Below are 19,362 nucleotides of genomic sequence, written 5' to 3' on the forward strand. Positions count from 1 at the left end.
GCAGTCAGCCTCGGGGAAGTGCTGTTTCCTCGGGGAGGGGATGGGTGCACAGGAAGAGGGAGATGAAAGGAGGCACAGACAAAAGGAGGGGCTTGATCAGCACCAGTCAGGATTTTAGCTTCTCGCAGTGCAAGGTAACTGGTTTCCCGTCTCCTTCCCCGGTGCTCCGGTGAGGTAGCACTAGCTATTTCTGTGCCTAGAATGCCCCGTCTCCCCTTCACCTGGCCGACTCCCACGCATCCCGTGAGCCTCAGTTCCGTGACCACTGCCTCTGCAGAGGCTCCTGAATTTTTTAGGTAGTGCTGCCGAGTCCAGTAGAGTCCGTTATTCCTTCTCTGGTCCTCGGGCGTTTGGTTTATGCTCCCATCCCAGTACTTACTCTCTATGTGGAAGCAAGGAGGTATCTTTGTTTACGTCTATTTTTCTGTATCAGGGTTTTTTAGCTTCAGCACTTTTGACATTTTGGGTGGGATAATTCTTTTTTTTGGGAGGTGCCCCTAGTGGGAACTGAACCCAGGACTCTCTGGTCTGCGGGCTGACGCTCCAACTGCTGAGCCAAACCGGCCAGGGCGTGGGCGGAATAATTCTTTGTTCCGGGGCTGTCCTGTGCATTGTAGCATGCTTAGTGGCATCCCTGGTCTCGACCCACTAGATGTCATTAGCACCCTCTCCCCGTTGAGACTAACACAGATGTCTTCAGACATTGCCAAATGTCCCTTGGGGATTAGGGGTGGGGGCTCACCCCTGGCTGAGAACTATTGCTTTGTAGCAGACTGAGCTCCTCAAAGGACCATTTGATATTCCTCCTTGTAAGTCCTGGGCCAGCACCAAGTGCTCATTGAATCACTGTGAATGGCCCAGAATGTGGGCCCATTGTGTGGAGTGGACTCACTGTCCCCTCGCCTTCCCCTCAGCTCAGTCTCTAGAATCTCTGCAGCACTACCGCTGAGAACCCCTTGAACTAAAATGTCAGGCAGATACAGGAGGACCCTGACTTCCTCTTATATCCCAACTATTGACCCTATTGACTCCTGCTATGTGATATGTGCAACTGACTGACTTCTCTTAGCTTCTATTTGTTCTTAGCTTTAAAGTGGAGGTAACAAGGTTGTAATGAAGTTAAATGGGTAACATGTTTGAAAATATTGATCACAATAGGTGGTCAACACACACTGGTTTAATAGTCTTGATCATTCCATTCATTCACTCATTCAGCACATGTTGAGTGCAAGCCACGAGCTAGGCCCAGCTGGAACAGTTGGCGAGTGCATTAGTCCCACCCACTCCCAGCCACCCTGGCGCTGGCCTGCTCCTGCTCGGATGTGGGGACACGGGTGCAGTGGAGCTCTGTACCACTTCAGGTGCGAACTGAGTGGGACAGGGCCCGAAGGACATGAGCTGACCTGGAGAGTTGCTGCGAAGGCTTTTCTAAAGAGACACATTCGTGTAGAGGCTTGCCGTCAGGAGTGGGGAAGAAGATCCCAGCAGAGGGAGTCTGCAGACTGGGGGATGGTGAGGGGCAGAGTGAGAAGGGTGAGGTGCGGGCTGAGGCCGGCAGCGCGGAGACAGAGAGGAGGGTTAGAAACAGGTTCGAACCTACTTGAGTGTAAGTAGTTCTGAAATTAGAGATTGCTTGCCACCGTGACAATCATCAGAGAAGTTTTCTTTTCTTCTTTTCATTTTGACCTTATTCGGACCCTTTTGTTACCAAGTTGGCTTCAGAGACTCTCCTCTATTTCTGTTAGCCATTCACAACGTGTTAAGGGTTTTGGCATACCCACGAGTGTAGGTTATAACAGGAGTGCTTTTTTGTTTGTTTCTGTACTTCGGCAGGTTTAAACCATACTCACATGTGCCTTTAATGCATTCATTTGAGATAAAATAAGCTGGGTTTTATTATCTCTGTTATGCCAGAGAAAGGAATACTGCTTTGTTATCTATTAGCTGTTTACACCATCTCTCCGAAGTAGGTAGTCTTTCCTTTATTTGGAAGAGAGATGACCTGTGCGAGGCAGTGAACTGATTCCCAGGAAGGTCGGTCTGATGGGGGGGGGGGGGTGCCTCCAGGGCGCTCGGTCTCCTTGCTCTGATAACTGGGCCCTTTGGGAAGAGTTGCAAGTCAACCTCTTGTGCGTTTCTGTGTGAAAACCTATTATATTAGTCTCCTAATCTTTTAATATATTAATGCCATTTGGATATTATTATTATTCAAACATTATTATCGAGTAAGGCATGGCCTGTAGAAATATCTTTAGAAGGTATTTTCTTTATAAAGGCCATGAGCTAAGTACTTATATTTAATACTTATAATTTACTTTTGACTAAGTTACATTTTATGTACATTATATGAAATAAATTATAGTACAGTATCAGATATCAAAACTTCTTTTTATGCTTATTAGTATACTAGTTAATTAAAACACTTGAAAGGAAGTGAAATAACATTGATTATTAGTCTATTATAATTAATACCTAATTATAAAATCCTATCCTATCCAAAACTAAATATTTAAGGTAAGTAAATTGTCTAATTCCTGCTTAAATGCATTCTCTGAGAAAGAACTCAGTTATCCTAACTATCCGTGTTAAGTAACAGCAGTTGGACAGCAGAGGGCACCAAATACCCGTTTCAGTCACACATTTGCTTGCTCCCGTTTGCGTTCCTCTTGCACCTCCCCTTTTCTCTTCCTCCCCCCTTCCCTTTCTTCCTTTTTCGTAGTATTAAAATTATTAACATCAAAACCACATTTTAAAAAAAGTAAATGGTGGGGTTTTACCTTAGTTAATTTTTAAAGAAAAGTTTAAAAGTGCATTAAGACATTAATGTGATTTATTTGTTGAACCTTTTGCATTTAACATTCTGCGTCAAAATTTCAGTTATTTTAAAGCTCTTTATTCCATAAAATATCCTATTCATAATCAAAGTAAAATTGTTTTTTAAATTTATTTTTGCTACCAAAATATTCTTAGGTAATAACTCAGTTTTTTATACCATATTTAGCAAATTAAAATGTATTTAAACCATGAATTATAAATATGATACCTACACAATTATTTTGTAAAATATTATATTAATATTTTTAAATACATATTTTTTTCTTGTATCCTATTTTGGGATCCAGTGTTGAGATTTATAGAAGGGTATGTGTGTGAGTGTGTGTGTGTATGTGTGTGTGTGATATATAGCATTTCCTAGTCTTAATCTTAGTATCCTTGATCTCTAGTTCCAAAGCAGATTCAGATTTTTTTTTTTAATTATCTACTCTTCTGCTTTGTACTTGAGCATCAAACTCTGCTGATGTTCAGTGCTCACTGGCATAAATCAGCTCTGTGTTTAGGTAGAAATCTGAACCATTTGATGTTATAGATTGGACTTAGTGCTCTTTCAGGAAAAATAATAAATTATTTTACTAGTTAACTTTAAAAGAGTCTCAAAACTATGGTGTTTAAAAAACGATTCAAAAACAAGTAAGCTTTTAAATCAGGGCCATTGATGCGAGTGGTGGAAGAATAAGTTACTGCTAATGCTTTAACTTCCTCTAAGTCATTGAATAAAATAAAGTACACCTAAGATATCATTATAACCTTGGTTTTAGGGGACAGAGCTATTGGTGTTTCAGCAGATGGGATTTAACCTAGCATATATTCAGTTCTATAAGAATGATAAGTGTAACAAGGATGCACTCACTTTTTCTCCTCTGTAGACTGTGGATTCGGTGGTGGTTGTTGTTGATGGGGGCTGCTGTTTATGGTACGTGTGTATGTGCTGAAAAACGACCTGCGCCTGAGTAGGGAATAATCTCATGGTCGCCGTCCTGTGCTTGTCCTTGGGTGTTCCCTCGAGGCAGTTTACCTGCTGCTGCTGCTGCCACTGCCACAGGCTGGCGTTCGCTGGCGAGCAAGCAGTCCAGCAGTTGTTCCTACTGTTGCATTTCTGTTATGTTTTAAATCGAGCTCCTCATGGAGTATCTGAAATGGCCAAATCTGTATTTTCCCTTGTACAGAAAATGCGAAGTTGTATAATAGGCTTAGTGTTCACAATGAAGATGACAAGCACACGTCTTACTAACTCTTTAAGTAAGTGTGTGCATAAATATGTTGGAGTCAGACCGGACCTTGCTTCAGCAACCTTGGTACTGGAGTCTGGTAAGAAAGAATCCAGAGCTGACTCACACTGTAAGGGAAGGTGTCTTTAGGAAGTCACAGAGGTAGAAGGAGTGCGCCGGAGAAGACATGGGCTCAGGAAACAAGGTAGAGGCAAACGAAGGGCCTGAGAGCTCAGGAGAGAGGGAGGCGAGGCAGAGGGCCCCTGGGACAGGTGGGCGGCTCCATGGAGAGCCTCCCTGGTCCTGGGTCTTGAGGGTATTGATCTGGAGGTCTCGGGAGGATCCCAATAGAACATTCATCAGCCTTCAGGTGTGTCCTTCAGGGCTGTGGTCTCTACCATTTGGTCCGAGCCAGGGCAGGGGAAGGGGAGTCTTGGTCAGTGCAGCTGGTCGTGAGGTCAGCCATGGCGTCTCTTGTCTGGTTTTGCTGCTTTTCTGGGCCTGGAGCTGCAACACAGCTGAGGCCTATGATGCGGGTCAGAATCTCACTGTCCTGGGGGCTGAATGCTTAAGGGCTGTTCTCCATCCCCTGTTTGTTCCCCTTCTGTGGGAGGGGTTCCTCGTGGCAAGCAACCTGGCAGGGGAGGAAAGTCAGGGGAGGGTCCGACCCATGTGACCATGGATCTGCTAGGGGAGGAAGGGTCACCCTGAGGGCCAGGTCCTTGCATTCCCAGTTTTGTCCTTTGCTAAGCACCCAGGGCTTTCTGCCCTGGTGACCTTCTGTACCTGGCCCATCGTCCTCGCTCTGCTCATGCCTGTCTAATTGCCTACCACATTTGTATTTTGCATTTACCACTGAGTTTTACTAATAAATTTGAGATCATTTCATTTATGTATACCTCATGATTTAACTTTTTTTGTTGGCCCGTTTCCAGTAAGTTTTTAAATTATTGCCGGAAGTACAGAGGCTTTATTTTCTCCCGAGCATCTTGCCCATAACAGGCACTCCACAAATATTTGTCGAGTTGAATTTAATCTTCCTCTGTGATAATGAAAAAGTGAGTCTGTGAGCACACATTTCAGCTGTTCTTAATAAAGGTGGCAGAGCCAGCACACACATCCTGTGGAAGAATTCCCAGGGTCAGACAGCCCGTGTTGGAAGCGACTAAGAATATATGGTGATTTGCATGAGTTAGTTTGCTCTGGACATGTGTATCTTATGATCAAGCCAAGAGTCCCTTGGAGTTTGATAAAGGTTTTCATTCATTTTCCTTTAGCTAATCTTAGTGTAACATATTAGAATTCAAACATGTTGGTGACTAATTCTGCCATCTCTATGCGTCTAGCTGAAATGTTATCCTCACAACGTAGCTGAATATCTACATTTTGTTGTAATAAGACTTTATTTGTTAAGTCTGTCAAGTCCATTGTCAGGCATTGCAAGTCATAATCAGGACTTGGCGATGTCAGAAATTATAGTTCATCGGCAAGACTTGGGAGTGGGTCATCTGCTCTCCTTTCCTGCAGTCTCCCTCTGTTCTCTTCTCGGCTGCTTTTATTGTTTTTCTTTTCTTTTTTTCTTTCACCCTCTCTTCTTCTTACTGTAGATTGCCATTAGTACAGTTTTGGCCACCATGACACAATCAGTAGCAGGTGTGAGCGGTCGTGATAAGAGGAGTCACACACGATCACATCCAGATATCAGCGTCCTAGACTCGAGATAGCCTCTCGGTTGTCCGAGCACACAGGCTGTCTGTTGGCACACCTCCCGACAGACAGGACCTGGGCAGATCTGAGGTGCTGAACGGGCCGCGTGTGACTGACAGCAGAGGGGAACTGGGAGTCCACCTGTGTCCCCCTTGTGCCTTCTTTTTCCCTCGAGCCACCCCTGCTGCTTCAGTAGTTTCTTTGCCAAACGTGTTTGATTTTATATTCTCTGGCGGAAATGGTCTCTCTTGCTCCTAAAAAGAACTTTGTAGATCTACATGGGAAAGACAGGATCTGCTAAAGTACTCGAGGCTCCTTTTTTAAACTAATATCGTTAATACCTAGTCCCCTAGACCCAGTGTCACATCTGTGACATAACCAACACTGATGCCTAGTATAATGCCTGCACCTTAGCAGCAGCTGAGTATGTGGTAGCTCTCATTATTAATAACAACTTTCACATCAATAGTCTTATATCAGATACAATACAGTTATTATAAGTGTATATAATTTTATGTACCATTTGGTCAAATTAGTGTCAGTGGTTACAAAGCACTGTGTAATATCTGACATTACATATTCAGTATCTGACAAAGCATTTGTAAAGCACAATGCTGTGAGAAACACAAGGGTAATGTACACATTCTTGCATCTGTCTCATCTTCTCCATTTTCAGTACGATTGCACGCTTTTATCGTCCCTCTTCCGATGGCTTCTGTTTCTTCTCAGTTCCTATTCACGACTCCGCTATTGCTTCTTTTCAGCCAACATTGGTGGTGGATAAACATTTATAAAATTAAATTTGATCATGCGAGTGGCCTGGTTAAAGTCTTTAGACAGTAGGTCTCAAGCTTTGCAGCATAAAGTCATCTGGGGTAAGCACTAGACAGATTTGGACCCATTCCCAGAGGTGCAGATCCAGGTCAGTGTCAGGCCCAGGACCCGGGCTTGGGGAAGCCCCTCTGGCGGCTCAGAGAAGCTCTGCTTCAGTGCCTGGGCCTGCAGGGTGCGGGTCTGGTGCTCCGCGTGGACCTTCACGCTCTCCGGGGCCATCGCTGCCTCCTTCATCATGGTCACCTGTGGTTTCTTCAGCATCCATCCCGTGGTGTTTCCTGCCCTCATCCTTTTGCACATCCCGCTATCTTCTGCCAGGAGCACCTCTCATAGCTCAAGGTTCCTTCCACGGGGATCTCCCCGGTCACCCCGAGTGGAGTTGGCACTTCCCCCGCGTGTCCCTTGTCTTATCTCGCAGTCCTCCTTTCCTGAGAGCATGTCCGTACCTCATTGTAACAGCCTTTTCCCCTTGTTAATCCTCACCCGAGGATATTTTTTCCATTGACTTTTTTAGAGAGAGTGGAAGGGAAGGGGGGAGAGGGGAAGAGAGAGAGAAACACTGATGTGAGAGAGACACGTTGATTGGTTGCCTCTCACACGAGCCCCAACCAGGACCAGAATCGAACCTGCAACCCAGATACATGCCCTTGACCGGGAATTGAACCTGGGACCCTCCAGTGCATGGGCTGACACTCTAACCACTGAGCCACGCCGGCCAGGGCTATAATAACTTCTTTACATGCCACTATTTAACTGTTAGTTCTGCGTTCCATGACTAGAAATACCTTCTTACTTGTCTTTGTATCTCCGGTGTCTTGTACAAACATAGGTGAATGTGTTGTGAGTGAATTCAATACAGGAATGAAATTAAAAAATCTTGGCTATTTTTATTTTTTTAATCCTCACCGGAGGACATTTTTCCATTTTTTGTTCAGGTAGAGTGGGAGGGAGAGAGAGGAACAGAAGGAGAGAGAGAAACATCAATGTGAAAGGAACACATCGAGTGGCTGCCACCCGCACGACCGACCAGGGCCGGGGACAAACTGCAACCGAGGTACGCGCCCTTAGCGGGAACCGAACCCGGGTCTCTCAGGACCGCAGGCCAACACTCTAACCGCTGAGCCAAACCGGCCAGGGCATTGGCTATTTTTTTTTTACTTCGTGTTTTATGTATTATAAATGTATCTATTACTTATGTACCTAAGGTTCTTTAGCTATTGCATGGAAATAGTATTTATTTTCTACCTTCCCTTAAACATCATTCATTCAAACTAGGGCAGAGATTTATACAAAGGAGGCAGATCTGCTGACAAGTCTGGACGTAATTTTTGGAAGAGCAGTCCCTTGAGATACTTCCTAAGGGTGGGTAGGAGGACTTGAGTGGCAGTAGGGAGACTCAGCAAGCGGCGTGACGCTGGCCTCAGCGATGCGGAAGTACACGTGCCTGGGGCTGCTGGTTCTGAGACGTGCTGGGATTTGATCGCAATAGAAGATGTAGGGTTTGTGGTCAGGGATGAATTTGGAGGAGTAGTAAGCAGTATATTTTGGATGATGTTTTGTGCTTTGCAAATATTTTATCCTTGGGTTACAAAATGCAACTGAAACCTCTCAAACTGGAAAGAAACACAGATGGGAAGAGAATTGAGTACGAAAATACACCAGTTAAGAGGATTGTGTTGTAATTTTATGATGGAGGAATTGATTAGCAATTAAAGATAATTTTATAAAGTTTTTTATAATGTTCTTTGTTCATTCTGCCAAGTACTCTGATAGGCTTAGGGATACACAAGATGAGTAAGACATAGTAAACCATACAGTACACAGAAATGTCAATAACAGAAATTAATCAATTATGTTAATATAGCCAAGACACGAATTCATGATGTATAGTGGATATACAATGTTATGGGGGCAGGTTTCATTGTGGACCAACTTTCACTGGAAGAACTGAGGTCTTGATGGAAGAGAAGGACTGGAGCAGAGCAGAGTATTTTGGGCAAAGGAGTAAGTAAAAGAGTTAATGGGTGAAGAACTGTGGTTGTGGTACCAGAGCCTGTTTGGAAACGCTGAACGGTATTCGGATCGAACTGCAACGGGCCTTGAACGTTGTGCTGAAGGGTTTTGCATTTTATTCTAGAGCTTTACTTTCTAATTATGAAAATAATATATATTGATTATGTATAATAAATATGAAGAAAATGAAAATCTTTTAAAATTTTATTACAAAATGTAATTAATATTAACGTTTTTTATCTGTTTCTTTCCAGTGTTTCTCACCATGTTCATATATGTACTTGAGCATTAAATAAGGGAAATCAGAAGCACACTGTGTGTGCATTTACACACACATGTAATTTTCATCTTGTTAAAATTGGAACGTTGCCATTTTGCCGTATGGTTAAATGTGCCCAGAAAGCATGACTTGTAGTGATTGCAATACTTCTACTATATGGGTATGCTTGAATTATGTGCCTTTTTTCTTTTCTTTTTTAATCCTCAATGGAGGATGTTTTTCAGATAGAGTAGAAAAGAGGGAGGGGGAGAGAGAGAGAGAAAAACATCGATGTGAGAGAGACACATCGACTGGTTGCCTCCCGTATGACCCCAGTCAGGGCCTGGGACAAACTGCAACTGAGGTAGGTGCCCTTGACCGGAATTGAACCTGCAACTCATTGGTCCATGGGCTGACACTGAGCCAAACCAGCCAGGCTGTACCTTTTTTCTTATTGTTAGATTACATAAGTTGTTTTCGGTTTAAAATAGTGATCACTGTTTCACTGAACATCTTTGGACATAAATTCTTGTCTGCATTTCTGACTATTTAGGATAGGTTTTAAGAAGGAAGGTGCTGGGTCGAGCAGTCTTAGGGCTCAGGGCATACTTGCCAAGTTACTCTGCTGAAGACCAAAGGCGCTCCTGCAGTGTGTGGCGTTGGCTTTCACGGTACTCCTGGCTCAGTATTTTTTTAGTGTATGCTGTTTGCTGGTTTTGTAAATGGTATCTTGTGGCTATTTTACTGTTATTCCTTGACAACTAGTTTGAGCAGGTTTCCCCCCTACATGTGTAGACAATTGATGTGTCTTTTATTGTGAATTGTCCTTGACCTTTATGGTACTTTTTTCCTTTTATTTTTCTTATTGATTTTAATTAATATTATATAGACTATAACTTCATCAGCCCTATTTCTGGCACATTTTATTCCAATTTCTTACTTGCCTTTCAGTGTTTTTATAGTAGTGAATTTTAAATTTAACAATGTTTGGAAAGTTTGCTCTCACCTTGAGAACAGATATAGTCACCTATATTTTGATTTAGTTTTTAATAAAGTTGTACTTTCTATTTCTCTTTCTAACCTACGTAAAGGCAATTCTCGGCGGAAGGGTGGCATGATTAGATTTGTGTTTCAGAAGAAGTCTCAGGCTCTGTGGATGTCGGGCTGGAGGAAGGGCAGACTGGGGCAGTGGAGCCTGTTCGGGGGGAGAAGATAAGGGTCCGAGTGTGGTCACAGTGACGGGACAGGGTGGAGGAGGAATGATTCTCAGCTGATGATGTGAGAGGTGCACAGGTGCAGTGGGAAGGTGGAGACAAGGACATGAAATAGGAGGCACTGTGGGCATCCAAGTACCAGTGCTGGAAATACAGGCCTGAACCTTCTTCGGGAGACTGGTCTGGCTGCTGGTGGCACTTAGGGAGCCGCCTACATATAGGTGGGCGTGCTGATGTGGGGGGAGCGTGAGTTTTCAGGGCAGCGGACTGAGGGTGGTCAGAATTGGAAGGCTCACTGCAAGGTGTTCTCTGGGAAGCTGGAGGAGCTGGCTTCTATGCGCTTCATTTATACTTTCTCTTTCACCAAAAACAATGTCAGATACCACAAAGAGTTTGAGGAGAGGGACTGAAAAGTTTTCAGTGGATTAAAAAAAATTTTTCACCACCATTTGTTCCCTCTAAACCCTCTTCCACCCCCCCCCCATCACCCCTGCTGTCCATGTCCTTGAGCTCTCTCTCTTTCTTGCTCAGTCCCTCCCCCCTAATAAATTTGGCTAAAAGGGGCAGTAGACAGAGGAGAGAAATACATAGAAGAGGGGCTTGGTCCAAGGGTAACACTGTTTTACAGAATCTAAGTGGACTTGAACATGTTCTCTGTTGAGGGAAAGGAATCTGTGAGCAGAGAGATGGAAGGTGAAGTGGAAGAAAGGAATTTGATGGTGCAGCAACTCCAAAGCAGGAGAGGCCGTGAAAAAGGCATCATTCGCTCCGACGGGGCAGTAGTTCATTCCCGAGGCGGGACTTAGAGTCGAGTTATGGAAACACATTTCAGTCTGTTCTGCGAGTAAAAGGACTCCCGCCTTCAGTAATAAGCTTTTATTTCCTTCTTTCTTAAAAATGAATCGACGATTTTATAATTATTTCAGCATAAAGTTCTGATTGTATACGTCTATATCCTTTACTTGCTGCTGCTTGGCGAAGTTAGTGAGTTACTTTAAAGATGCAGGTACTTAAAAAGACAGTTTATTAAATGTTCACATTCCTTTGACTCTTGTTCATTAATGAATGAACTCATTAACTCTTCTACTTACTCCTTTGCCCAAAATACTCTGCTCTGCTCCAGTCCTTCTCTTCCATCAAGACCCCAGTTCTCCCAGTGGAAGTTGGTCCACAATGAAACTTGCCCCCATAACATTGTATATCCACTGTACATCATGAATTCGTGTCTTGGCTATATTAACATAATTAGTTAATTTATGTTATTGACATTTCTGTGTACTGTATGGTTTACTATGTCTTACTCATCTTGTGTAACCCTAAGCCTATCAGAGTACTTGGCAGAATGAACAAAGAACATTATAAAATTATAACCATCTTTTAAAAATATTTATTGCAGGGAAATTTACCTAAATATTCACATAACTCCCTGATGGTTCAAGCAATAAAGACAAACCTGACAGACCCAGACGTACACGTGCTCTTCTTCGACGTGGAGGCGCTGATCATCCAGCTCCTGACCGAAGAAGCCTCGAGGCCGAACACTGCGCTCATCTCCCCGGAGAGCTTGCAGAAGGGGCCCGGCAAGTCAGACAAAGGCGGCTCTTTTCTGACGGGGAAGCGGGCCGCGGTTCTCTTCCAGCAGGTGAAAGACACCATCAAAGAGAACATAAAGGAGCATCTCCTTGACGATGAAGAGGAGGACGAGGAGACAATGAGGCAGAGGAGGGAAGAAAGCGATCCTGAATATCGGGCCAGCAAATCTAAGCCCCTGACCCTATTAGAATATAATTTAACTATGGACACTGCAAAGTTGTTCATGTCCTGCCTTCATGCCTGGGGTTTGAACGAAGTTCTGGATGAAGTCTGTCTTGATCGCCTTGGAATGCTGAAACCCCACTGCCCAGTATCGTTTGGTCTCTTATCACGAGGAGGTCACATGTCCCTAATGCTTCCAGGTTACAATCGGACGGCTGGTAAACTGACGCACGGGAAAGCGGAAGAAGAAAGGAAGCTTCCAGCCACTGAGGGAGTAGGAAAGGGCACTTACGGAGTGTCTCGAGCCGTCACCACCCAGCATCTCCTGTCCGTCATTTCTTTGGCAAATACCTTAATGAGTATGACCAATGCAACTTTTATTGGTGACCACATGAAGAAGGGCCCTACCAGGTGTGACCATGATGGCTTGATTTCTTTCATTCTTACATTTCAAAAGAAAAGAAACCTGTTATTAATTTTTTTAATTTTTGTCACTGTTTATTACCTTTTTTTGTTGTTGGTTCTATCCACTTTAGCATTTTTGTGTCATCTCAGTGTTCCCCTTTAAATTTTAAAACATAATGTAAAACATGATAAGAGTATACAGGTTTATCTATACTCAGACATACTAACTAGCTATTTTTCAAAAATTTGAAATGATGGAGTAGGTTATAATTTAGCTTTAATAAATGACTTATAGACTAGCATTTCAGCAAATATAATCTTAGAATTGTGTCTACTTAAAATTTGCACCAACATTTAATTCAAAATGTATATTTGATTAAATGCTGCTCTTCATTGTGACCCATAAGTAATGAGTAATATGTGTTGAGTGATTGTTTTTAGAATATTGTGAAAAGTATAGTCAGAAATTTTCAATCGGAAAAGAACACTTTTTTAGGTGCAGGAGAGTACTATTTTAATATTTCCAGAAGACGTAAACTGAATCACTATTTTCTGTTCTCCAAAAGTCAGGAAGGCAACTTTTTTTTTTTTTGAAGGCTACTTTTTAAACTGTGGTTTTATTATACTTTAGTGCAAGTTGACCATATTAACATTTTTTTAAATCTAACAATACTTGAGTAGCACTTACCTGGTGTCTGGCTCTGTTGTAAGCACTTTACAGATACTGTCTCCATAAGGCTCTTAACTCCATAAGGTAGGTACTTTTATTATATTTTATTACAGATAAGAAAACAGACACAGAGGGGTTAAGGAACTTATCCAAGGTCACACAAGTAGTAGGAGAGAGCCAGAATTCAAAATGAGACAGTTGACCTCTAGTGTCCAAGATTTCTTAATGCCTTATTACTTTTTTCAGATTTTAGGGCTGGATTCTTTTAAACTCAATGTATTGTTCCATGAATTCTCCATTTTAGACCAATGATATGGGATGGGTCGTAACCTCAGCATGCTAATATTGAACAATGAAGTACTAATTATGATATTTATCTGTCACTGATGGTATGTTAAATTGTTCATAAATATTTCTTAAATAAGAATAAAGCATAAATTGTAGATGTTAAATTCTTACTGCTATTTGCTAAATACTTAATATACTATATTAAAATTTGAAATAAAAAATATTAATAAGTACAAAACAAACATAAAATCCCCATCTTCTTGGAACAGTAAATTGAAAGTGTCTGTATGTGTTTGTTTTATAATTCATTTGGAATTAGAAAGTATAATATTTTAAATGGTTCTGGAAATATGAAAACATGAATACATATATACATGTATTTTCTTCTTTTTAAAGGCCACCTAGACCAAGCACCCCAGACCTTTCTAAGGCACGGGGTTCCCCACCAACGTCCAGAAATATTGTGCAAGGACAAATTAAACAAGGTAAAATTAAATCTCGTTAAGTAATTGACATGACATTTCAGCTCTAGAAACTGAGGAGGCGCAGCTAATGTATAATCATAACATTTGGTTTGTCTCAGATTGTTAAAAGGGAGAAAAGTTGTTATATTCCAGATGTAAATATAGATAATTAAGATGTCAGTTAAAAATAAATCAGATTTATTTAGAAATTGATAAATGAGCATATTTCACATAATTTTATTGTACTGCCTTTGGCCTAATTTTTATGCATTAGGGCACCTTAACTTGACACACTCATGCCTTAATTGTGTGTGCCTTGAGTTTAAAAGTTATACCTATTGTTTAACTACATTTTGAAATGTTTAAATTCATATTTCCATACTCCAGCTATTTTTCTGCTATTTGCCTTTAGTTCGTACATTGTAATCCACAAATGAAAATCCTTTCTTTTCATTTAAATCATTAGATCTTAACTTTTGTCTGTAGCTTTGTTTTTCATTAGGGGATAGAAGAAGAAAGGTTGAGTTTCTCTTCATTATCTTTTATACTCATTTTAAGGCAGACAGATGAGCTCACCAGGGAGTTGGGGGTGGGGAAGGGTCACTTCCACCCAGAGAGCTTTCCTAGTGGCCTGGAGTATGACTCACAACAAGTGGTAGGAGAGAAGTAAGCAAGAGACTGGAGGATGAAGGTTCTGCTGGTCAATGTTGACATTTTAGTGTGTTCAGGGTGTTTTTTTTTTTTTAATATTTAAAGTTATATAGTTTTAAACCTCTTTAGGCTGTAAGAGCCAATGAGTAGTTCTACAAGATTTGCTAGGTAAACAATAGGCCTCCAACTTCCTAGCTATAGTTTTCCCCTTTCCTAGGAAGGTACTTTTCTCTCAGCTGATGATTTGGTATGCATTTTAATATCCTTAAGTGGAGGCTTGGTTTTCAGTTTGGGGCACTGTCTGTTGGCTTCTCATGGAAGGTGAGCTCTGGCAGTCTCTACACCACCCCCACCTCATTCCCACTCCACGCGGTTGGCTTCCTCCCGTGTTTATCTGCCCTCGCATTACGCTTATGTAGTTACGTTATAGTTTATGTGAAGTTATATAAAAGTTAATAGTTTGGTTATATAACTTTTTATACTTGTATGCTATCTATGATATACATACAGAAAAGTGCACAAAACAGGTCTGTAGCCCAGTGATTTTTACAAGCTAAACATCTTTGTAAGGCGTCCTTGGTCAAGAAACCACGTTGCCAGTGCCTCCTGCAGGTTCCCTCCCACCCACCTTCCCTCCAAAGGCACTGTCTTGACTTCCAGGAAATGCTTTCCATCTTTCCTTTGTAGTTTGCACCCCCTAAGTTTAAGTCCCTGTACACTAGTTTTGCGCACATTTTGAATTTTATTTGAATTCAGTCAGTCATGAAGGATGTATTCTTTTGTGTTTGGCTTCTTTTGTGAGATTTATCAATATTGTTGCATTGGACTGTGGCTTGTTCATTTTCATTGTTCATTTTTATTGCTGTATAGTGTTCTCTTGAATGAATAGACTACAGTTTATTCATCCATTCATCCTGTCAATAGACATTTGCATTATTTCCAGTGTTTGGTTTTCATAAATAATTCTGCTATGAACATTCTTGTATTTGAATCTTAGTGTACATTATAAGCATTTCTGTTGTGTATGTAACTCAAAGTGGAATTTCTGCATATATTTATCTTCAGCTTTAGCAGATAATGTTAACATGTTTTTCTAAGTGAGAGATGAATATACATCCATCAAAATGGCTAAAGTGAAAAAGACAGAAAATGTGTGTTGCTTTTATGATTTGTTGGTTGGTTTGGAGCAGCGCTCTGTGTCTAAAGCTAAGTACTTCCCATTGCTAAGACAAGCCTCCTTGAGTACTTTATCCAGTACTCCATGGATCATGAATTTCCCAGTCAGGCTGGTAGGAGAGGTACTATTTCTGGCCCTTTGGTAGGTTCTCTCCCAGCCTCTAGTCGTTTCCTAACACACAAGTACTGATCAGTACTGTGCTGAATATCTGAGCGGGGCCGCTGAAGAACCGGGATCTTCATAGCTCTCTCCTCTCTTTGCTGTGAATTCTAGCTGCCCTAGTTTCCTGAGACTCTCAGCTCTGTCTTCCCAACTCAGGGAAATTGCTGGGCTCTTCCTCAGTTCCCCTCCCCTCCCCTCCCCTCCCCTCCCCTCCCCTCCCCTCCCCTCCCCTCCCCTCCCCTCCCCTCCCCTCCCCTCCCCTCCCTCCCTCCCTCCCTCCCTCCCTCCCTCCCTCCCTCCCTCCCTCCCTTCCTTCCTTCCTTCCTTCCTTCCTTCCTTCCTTCCTTCCTTCCTTCCTTCTTCCGTCTTGTCCTAGAAACTCCCAAGGCAGTAAGCTGAGACAGTCACAAGGCTCACTTTGTCTTCCTGACTCTCAGTTCATCATGATGTCCTGTGGCTTAGAACCATTGTTCTCGTTCTCTCTCTCTCTCTCTCTCTCTCTCTTATTTTTTTTTGTTTTAGACGGGATTGTAAATCTGTGTTCCTCTATCCTGGCCAGAAGTAGTTGTTCTTCTCTTTTCACATTTCAGTGTTCTGAATATACTCTTACCTTATAAAGTAAAAATTATTATTTTTTTTTTATCCTCACCCGAGGACATTTTTCCATTTTTTGTTCAGGTAGAGTGGGAGGGAGAGAGAGGAACAGAGAGAGAGAGAAACATCGATGTGAAAGGAACACATCGAGTGGCTGCCACCCGCACAACCGACCAGGGCCGGGGACAAACTGCAACCGAGGTACGCGCCCTTAGTGGGAACCGAACCCGGGTCTCTCTGGACCACAGGCCGATGCTCTAACCGCTGAGCCAAACCAGCCAGGACTTCATTATCATTCTTTACAGTTGATGTTTCTTCTTGGATTATACTTTCTCCCTCTGTAATTATAGCAGATGCAAGTATAATTTGTATAGTTTGTGACTTTGTCATGATGCACTATGTACTTGACCACATGTGGTATTGACCTTGTTTACCTGGTCAGGGCTGAGGATTTTACAGTTGAAATGCATATTGTTGCTCCTTTCAGAGAGCTTGGAGTTTTGAAGCAGTGCAGGAGGCACTGAGATTGGAGTCTTTCCAAAGCATTAACTTACAACAATGGATGTAGGAATTTCCATTAGGAACAGCACAGATGCCTGTCTTTGAAGTAAGCGAAGACCAACGCTCTGTACTGAGTTACATAGTAAAATGCTCTTGGGTGGCATCATGAAACCCACTTCCAGTTGAATATTGAAATGAAAATTCGGCATAATTCTCTCTTACAAATTTCTGTGAAGCACTTTTTTCTCCAAACAACTCTTTTGGGGATGTAAGAAAATTAGTCTGATTTATATTCTCTTGAGTAGTTTATATGCACATGAACATGAATAACCAATTTAGGGCAAGATGTGGTAGGAGATACGGACAAAAGCTCTGAGTTCTCTGACTCTGTTCAGCACTTCGAGGATTGTGTATTCTCATCTGCTATTCTGACCTCTCCCACCTTGGTTTTCTTGGGAACATTGTCCTCTTTCCTGATGGTTTTCCCCTGAATCCCACTGCCACGCACATTGACTCGCAATCCATTTTTCAAGTTGCACTGCAAACATGAATATGCTGCTTTTCGATAAACTCACTGATATGTTGGCTAGTACTTCGTTCAGCTACAATACAATCTATACTGAGTAAAGACTTTAGCTGGGGATTGGAACTTACAGAGACACTTGGATCAGAGAATAAAGAAGATGGTCTAGCTAGCATACTTTCTCATAATCAATATTAGGATATTTTATTGGAAAATAATTTCTTCACAACAAGTTTATTTTGTCTAATAGTTGGTTTATTAATTCATTGCTTGCCAATAATAACATTTACTGACAGTCATGTATTTTTTTGGTAGAGATAGTTTTTATTTATTAGATACTTGATTTTGTCATTTAAAAAAAACATCTCACTTGAGAAAGGGATCAGACATGTCAAACAACTAAATTTTTGTGTTTGGTCAAATAACCCTATCTCAGCCCAAAGCTTTAGGCTTTTTTACTTTCTGACATATGTACTTCTCTTGATCAGTTCAGTAATCTCGTGGTGTAAGTCTTTGGTCTGTGTCTCTATTACTTGTCTCGACTATCACCATATCTTTGTTAGTATCTGCATCTTTACTCAGTGGTAGGTGTGGAAGCAAATCTAAGCAATTTAAAGATTTAAGGTTATGCTGCATTATTTGCAATTTTAATTTTTATTTATTTATTTATTTTTTATCCTCACCCGAGGACATTTTTCTATTTTTTGTTCAGACAGAGCAGGAGGGAGAGAGAGAGAGAGAGAAACATCGACGTGAAAGGGACACATCGAGTGGCTGCCACCCGCACGACCAACCAGGGCCGGGGACAAACTGCAACCGAGGTACGTGCCCTTAGCGGGAACCGAACCAGGGTCTCTCTGGACTGCAGGCTGATGCTCTAACCGCTGAGCCAAACTGGCCAGGGCGGCAATTTTAATTTTTAGAAGTGGAATCAATTTAGGTTGTCTAAACTTAGAAGTAAGTAATAGTCATTGTTAAATTATCGTAGGAATCACTAAGATAATTAACCAAAAGCTTCTCACCTTTCTTTTGTAAGGTGTAGGCCCAGGGGTGGGGAACTTTTTTTCTGCCAAGGGTCATTTGCATATTTATAACATCATTCGTGGACCATACAAAATTACCAACTTAAAAATTAGCCTGCTGTATTTGGTCAGGCTAATCAGGAGAGGCGTGTGATGTCAGCTGGTATTGATTTCGCGGGCCTCATACGGCCCACGGGCCGGACATTTCCACCCGAGAGCAAAACCTTAGAGTACCTACGTCAGGTCCATGCATGGACCTGAGAACCCCTCAAAATTTTCTTCAAATTTATGTACTTTTTTTTTTTTCTTTTTTAAAATGGCTTATAACTTTGGTCTTCTTTGGAAGCTCAAAGGACAAGGACATTTGTTCATTTTCTTCACTTATAACAAATGCTTGGAAGAGGGGCTGATACATAGAAGGTGCTCAGTAAATATTGAATGAATGAATCTGTAGATACCTTCTCTTTATTCTCTAGAGTCAATATGTCAATAACTAGGTACTTAGGCTATAAGGGCTGAAAAAATTAATTTCTGCCATCCAGGAGCTTCTGTTTAGCAGAGGAGATCCAGAGGAGTACAATTTATGATATTTTAATTGGTTATTTATTTGCTTTTCCTACCAGACTCTGAGTACCTGAAGGCAGTATCTTTGTCTAATCTTTGTGAGTTTTTATGTGCTTAGCCCAATAACGGACACATAGTTGGCACTATTAAGTGTTAATCAAATCTCCAAGTAGAAAAAGTGAATAGCCTTCATATGTTTAATTCAAGTTAGTGTTTATGTTATACTTTTATCTTTCTCTCCCCATGGTTCTTGGGTTTTGGTTTTAGCTCATATATTTATTTTGGATGTTAGTACTGAAGGATATTCTGTGGTTGGAGTTACAGGCCAAGGTAAGTTGTCATTACATCTGAACTTTCACCAATTCTGATGTAATACATTGGTGATCTAGAGGTTGTTATATAGTGTTGCTGTATTTTTCAGATTTTATCAGCACTTTCATATTTTGCCTTGATATCTGTCTGTCAGAATACCATCTTGGGCTGTTAATTCATTCTGCTTTATCCTTTCTATTG

General features: G+C 41.6%; 1 protein-coding gene across 5 annotated transcripts in view; it reads left to right on the forward strand.

Annotated features, from left to right (window-relative positions):
- The window catches only part of WDR7 (WD repeat domain 7), a 320,067-nt gene that overhangs the window by 76,494 nt on the left and 224,211 nt on the right, over nt 1-19,362 (forward strand). For all 5 annotated transcript variants that reach the window (XM_036244069.1, XM_036244068.1, XM_036244070.1 and 2 more), the window contains exons 15-16: nt 11,470-12,239; nt 13,588-13,676. In XM_036244069.1, the coding sequence (XP_036099962.1) occupies nt 11,470-12,239; nt 13,588-13,676 (859 nt within the window). The remainder of the gene's footprint in view (nt 1-11,469; nt 12,240-13,587; nt 13,677-19,362) is intronic.

The sequence above is a fragment of the Molossus molossus genome, unplaced genomic scaffold (genome assembly GCF_014108415.1).
Source record: "Molossus molossus isolate mMolMol1 unplaced genomic scaffold, mMolMol1.p scaffold_m16_p_6, whole genome shotgun sequence".
Lineage (NCBI taxonomy): Eukaryota > Metazoa > Chordata > Mammalia > Chiroptera > Molossidae > Molossus > Molossus molossus.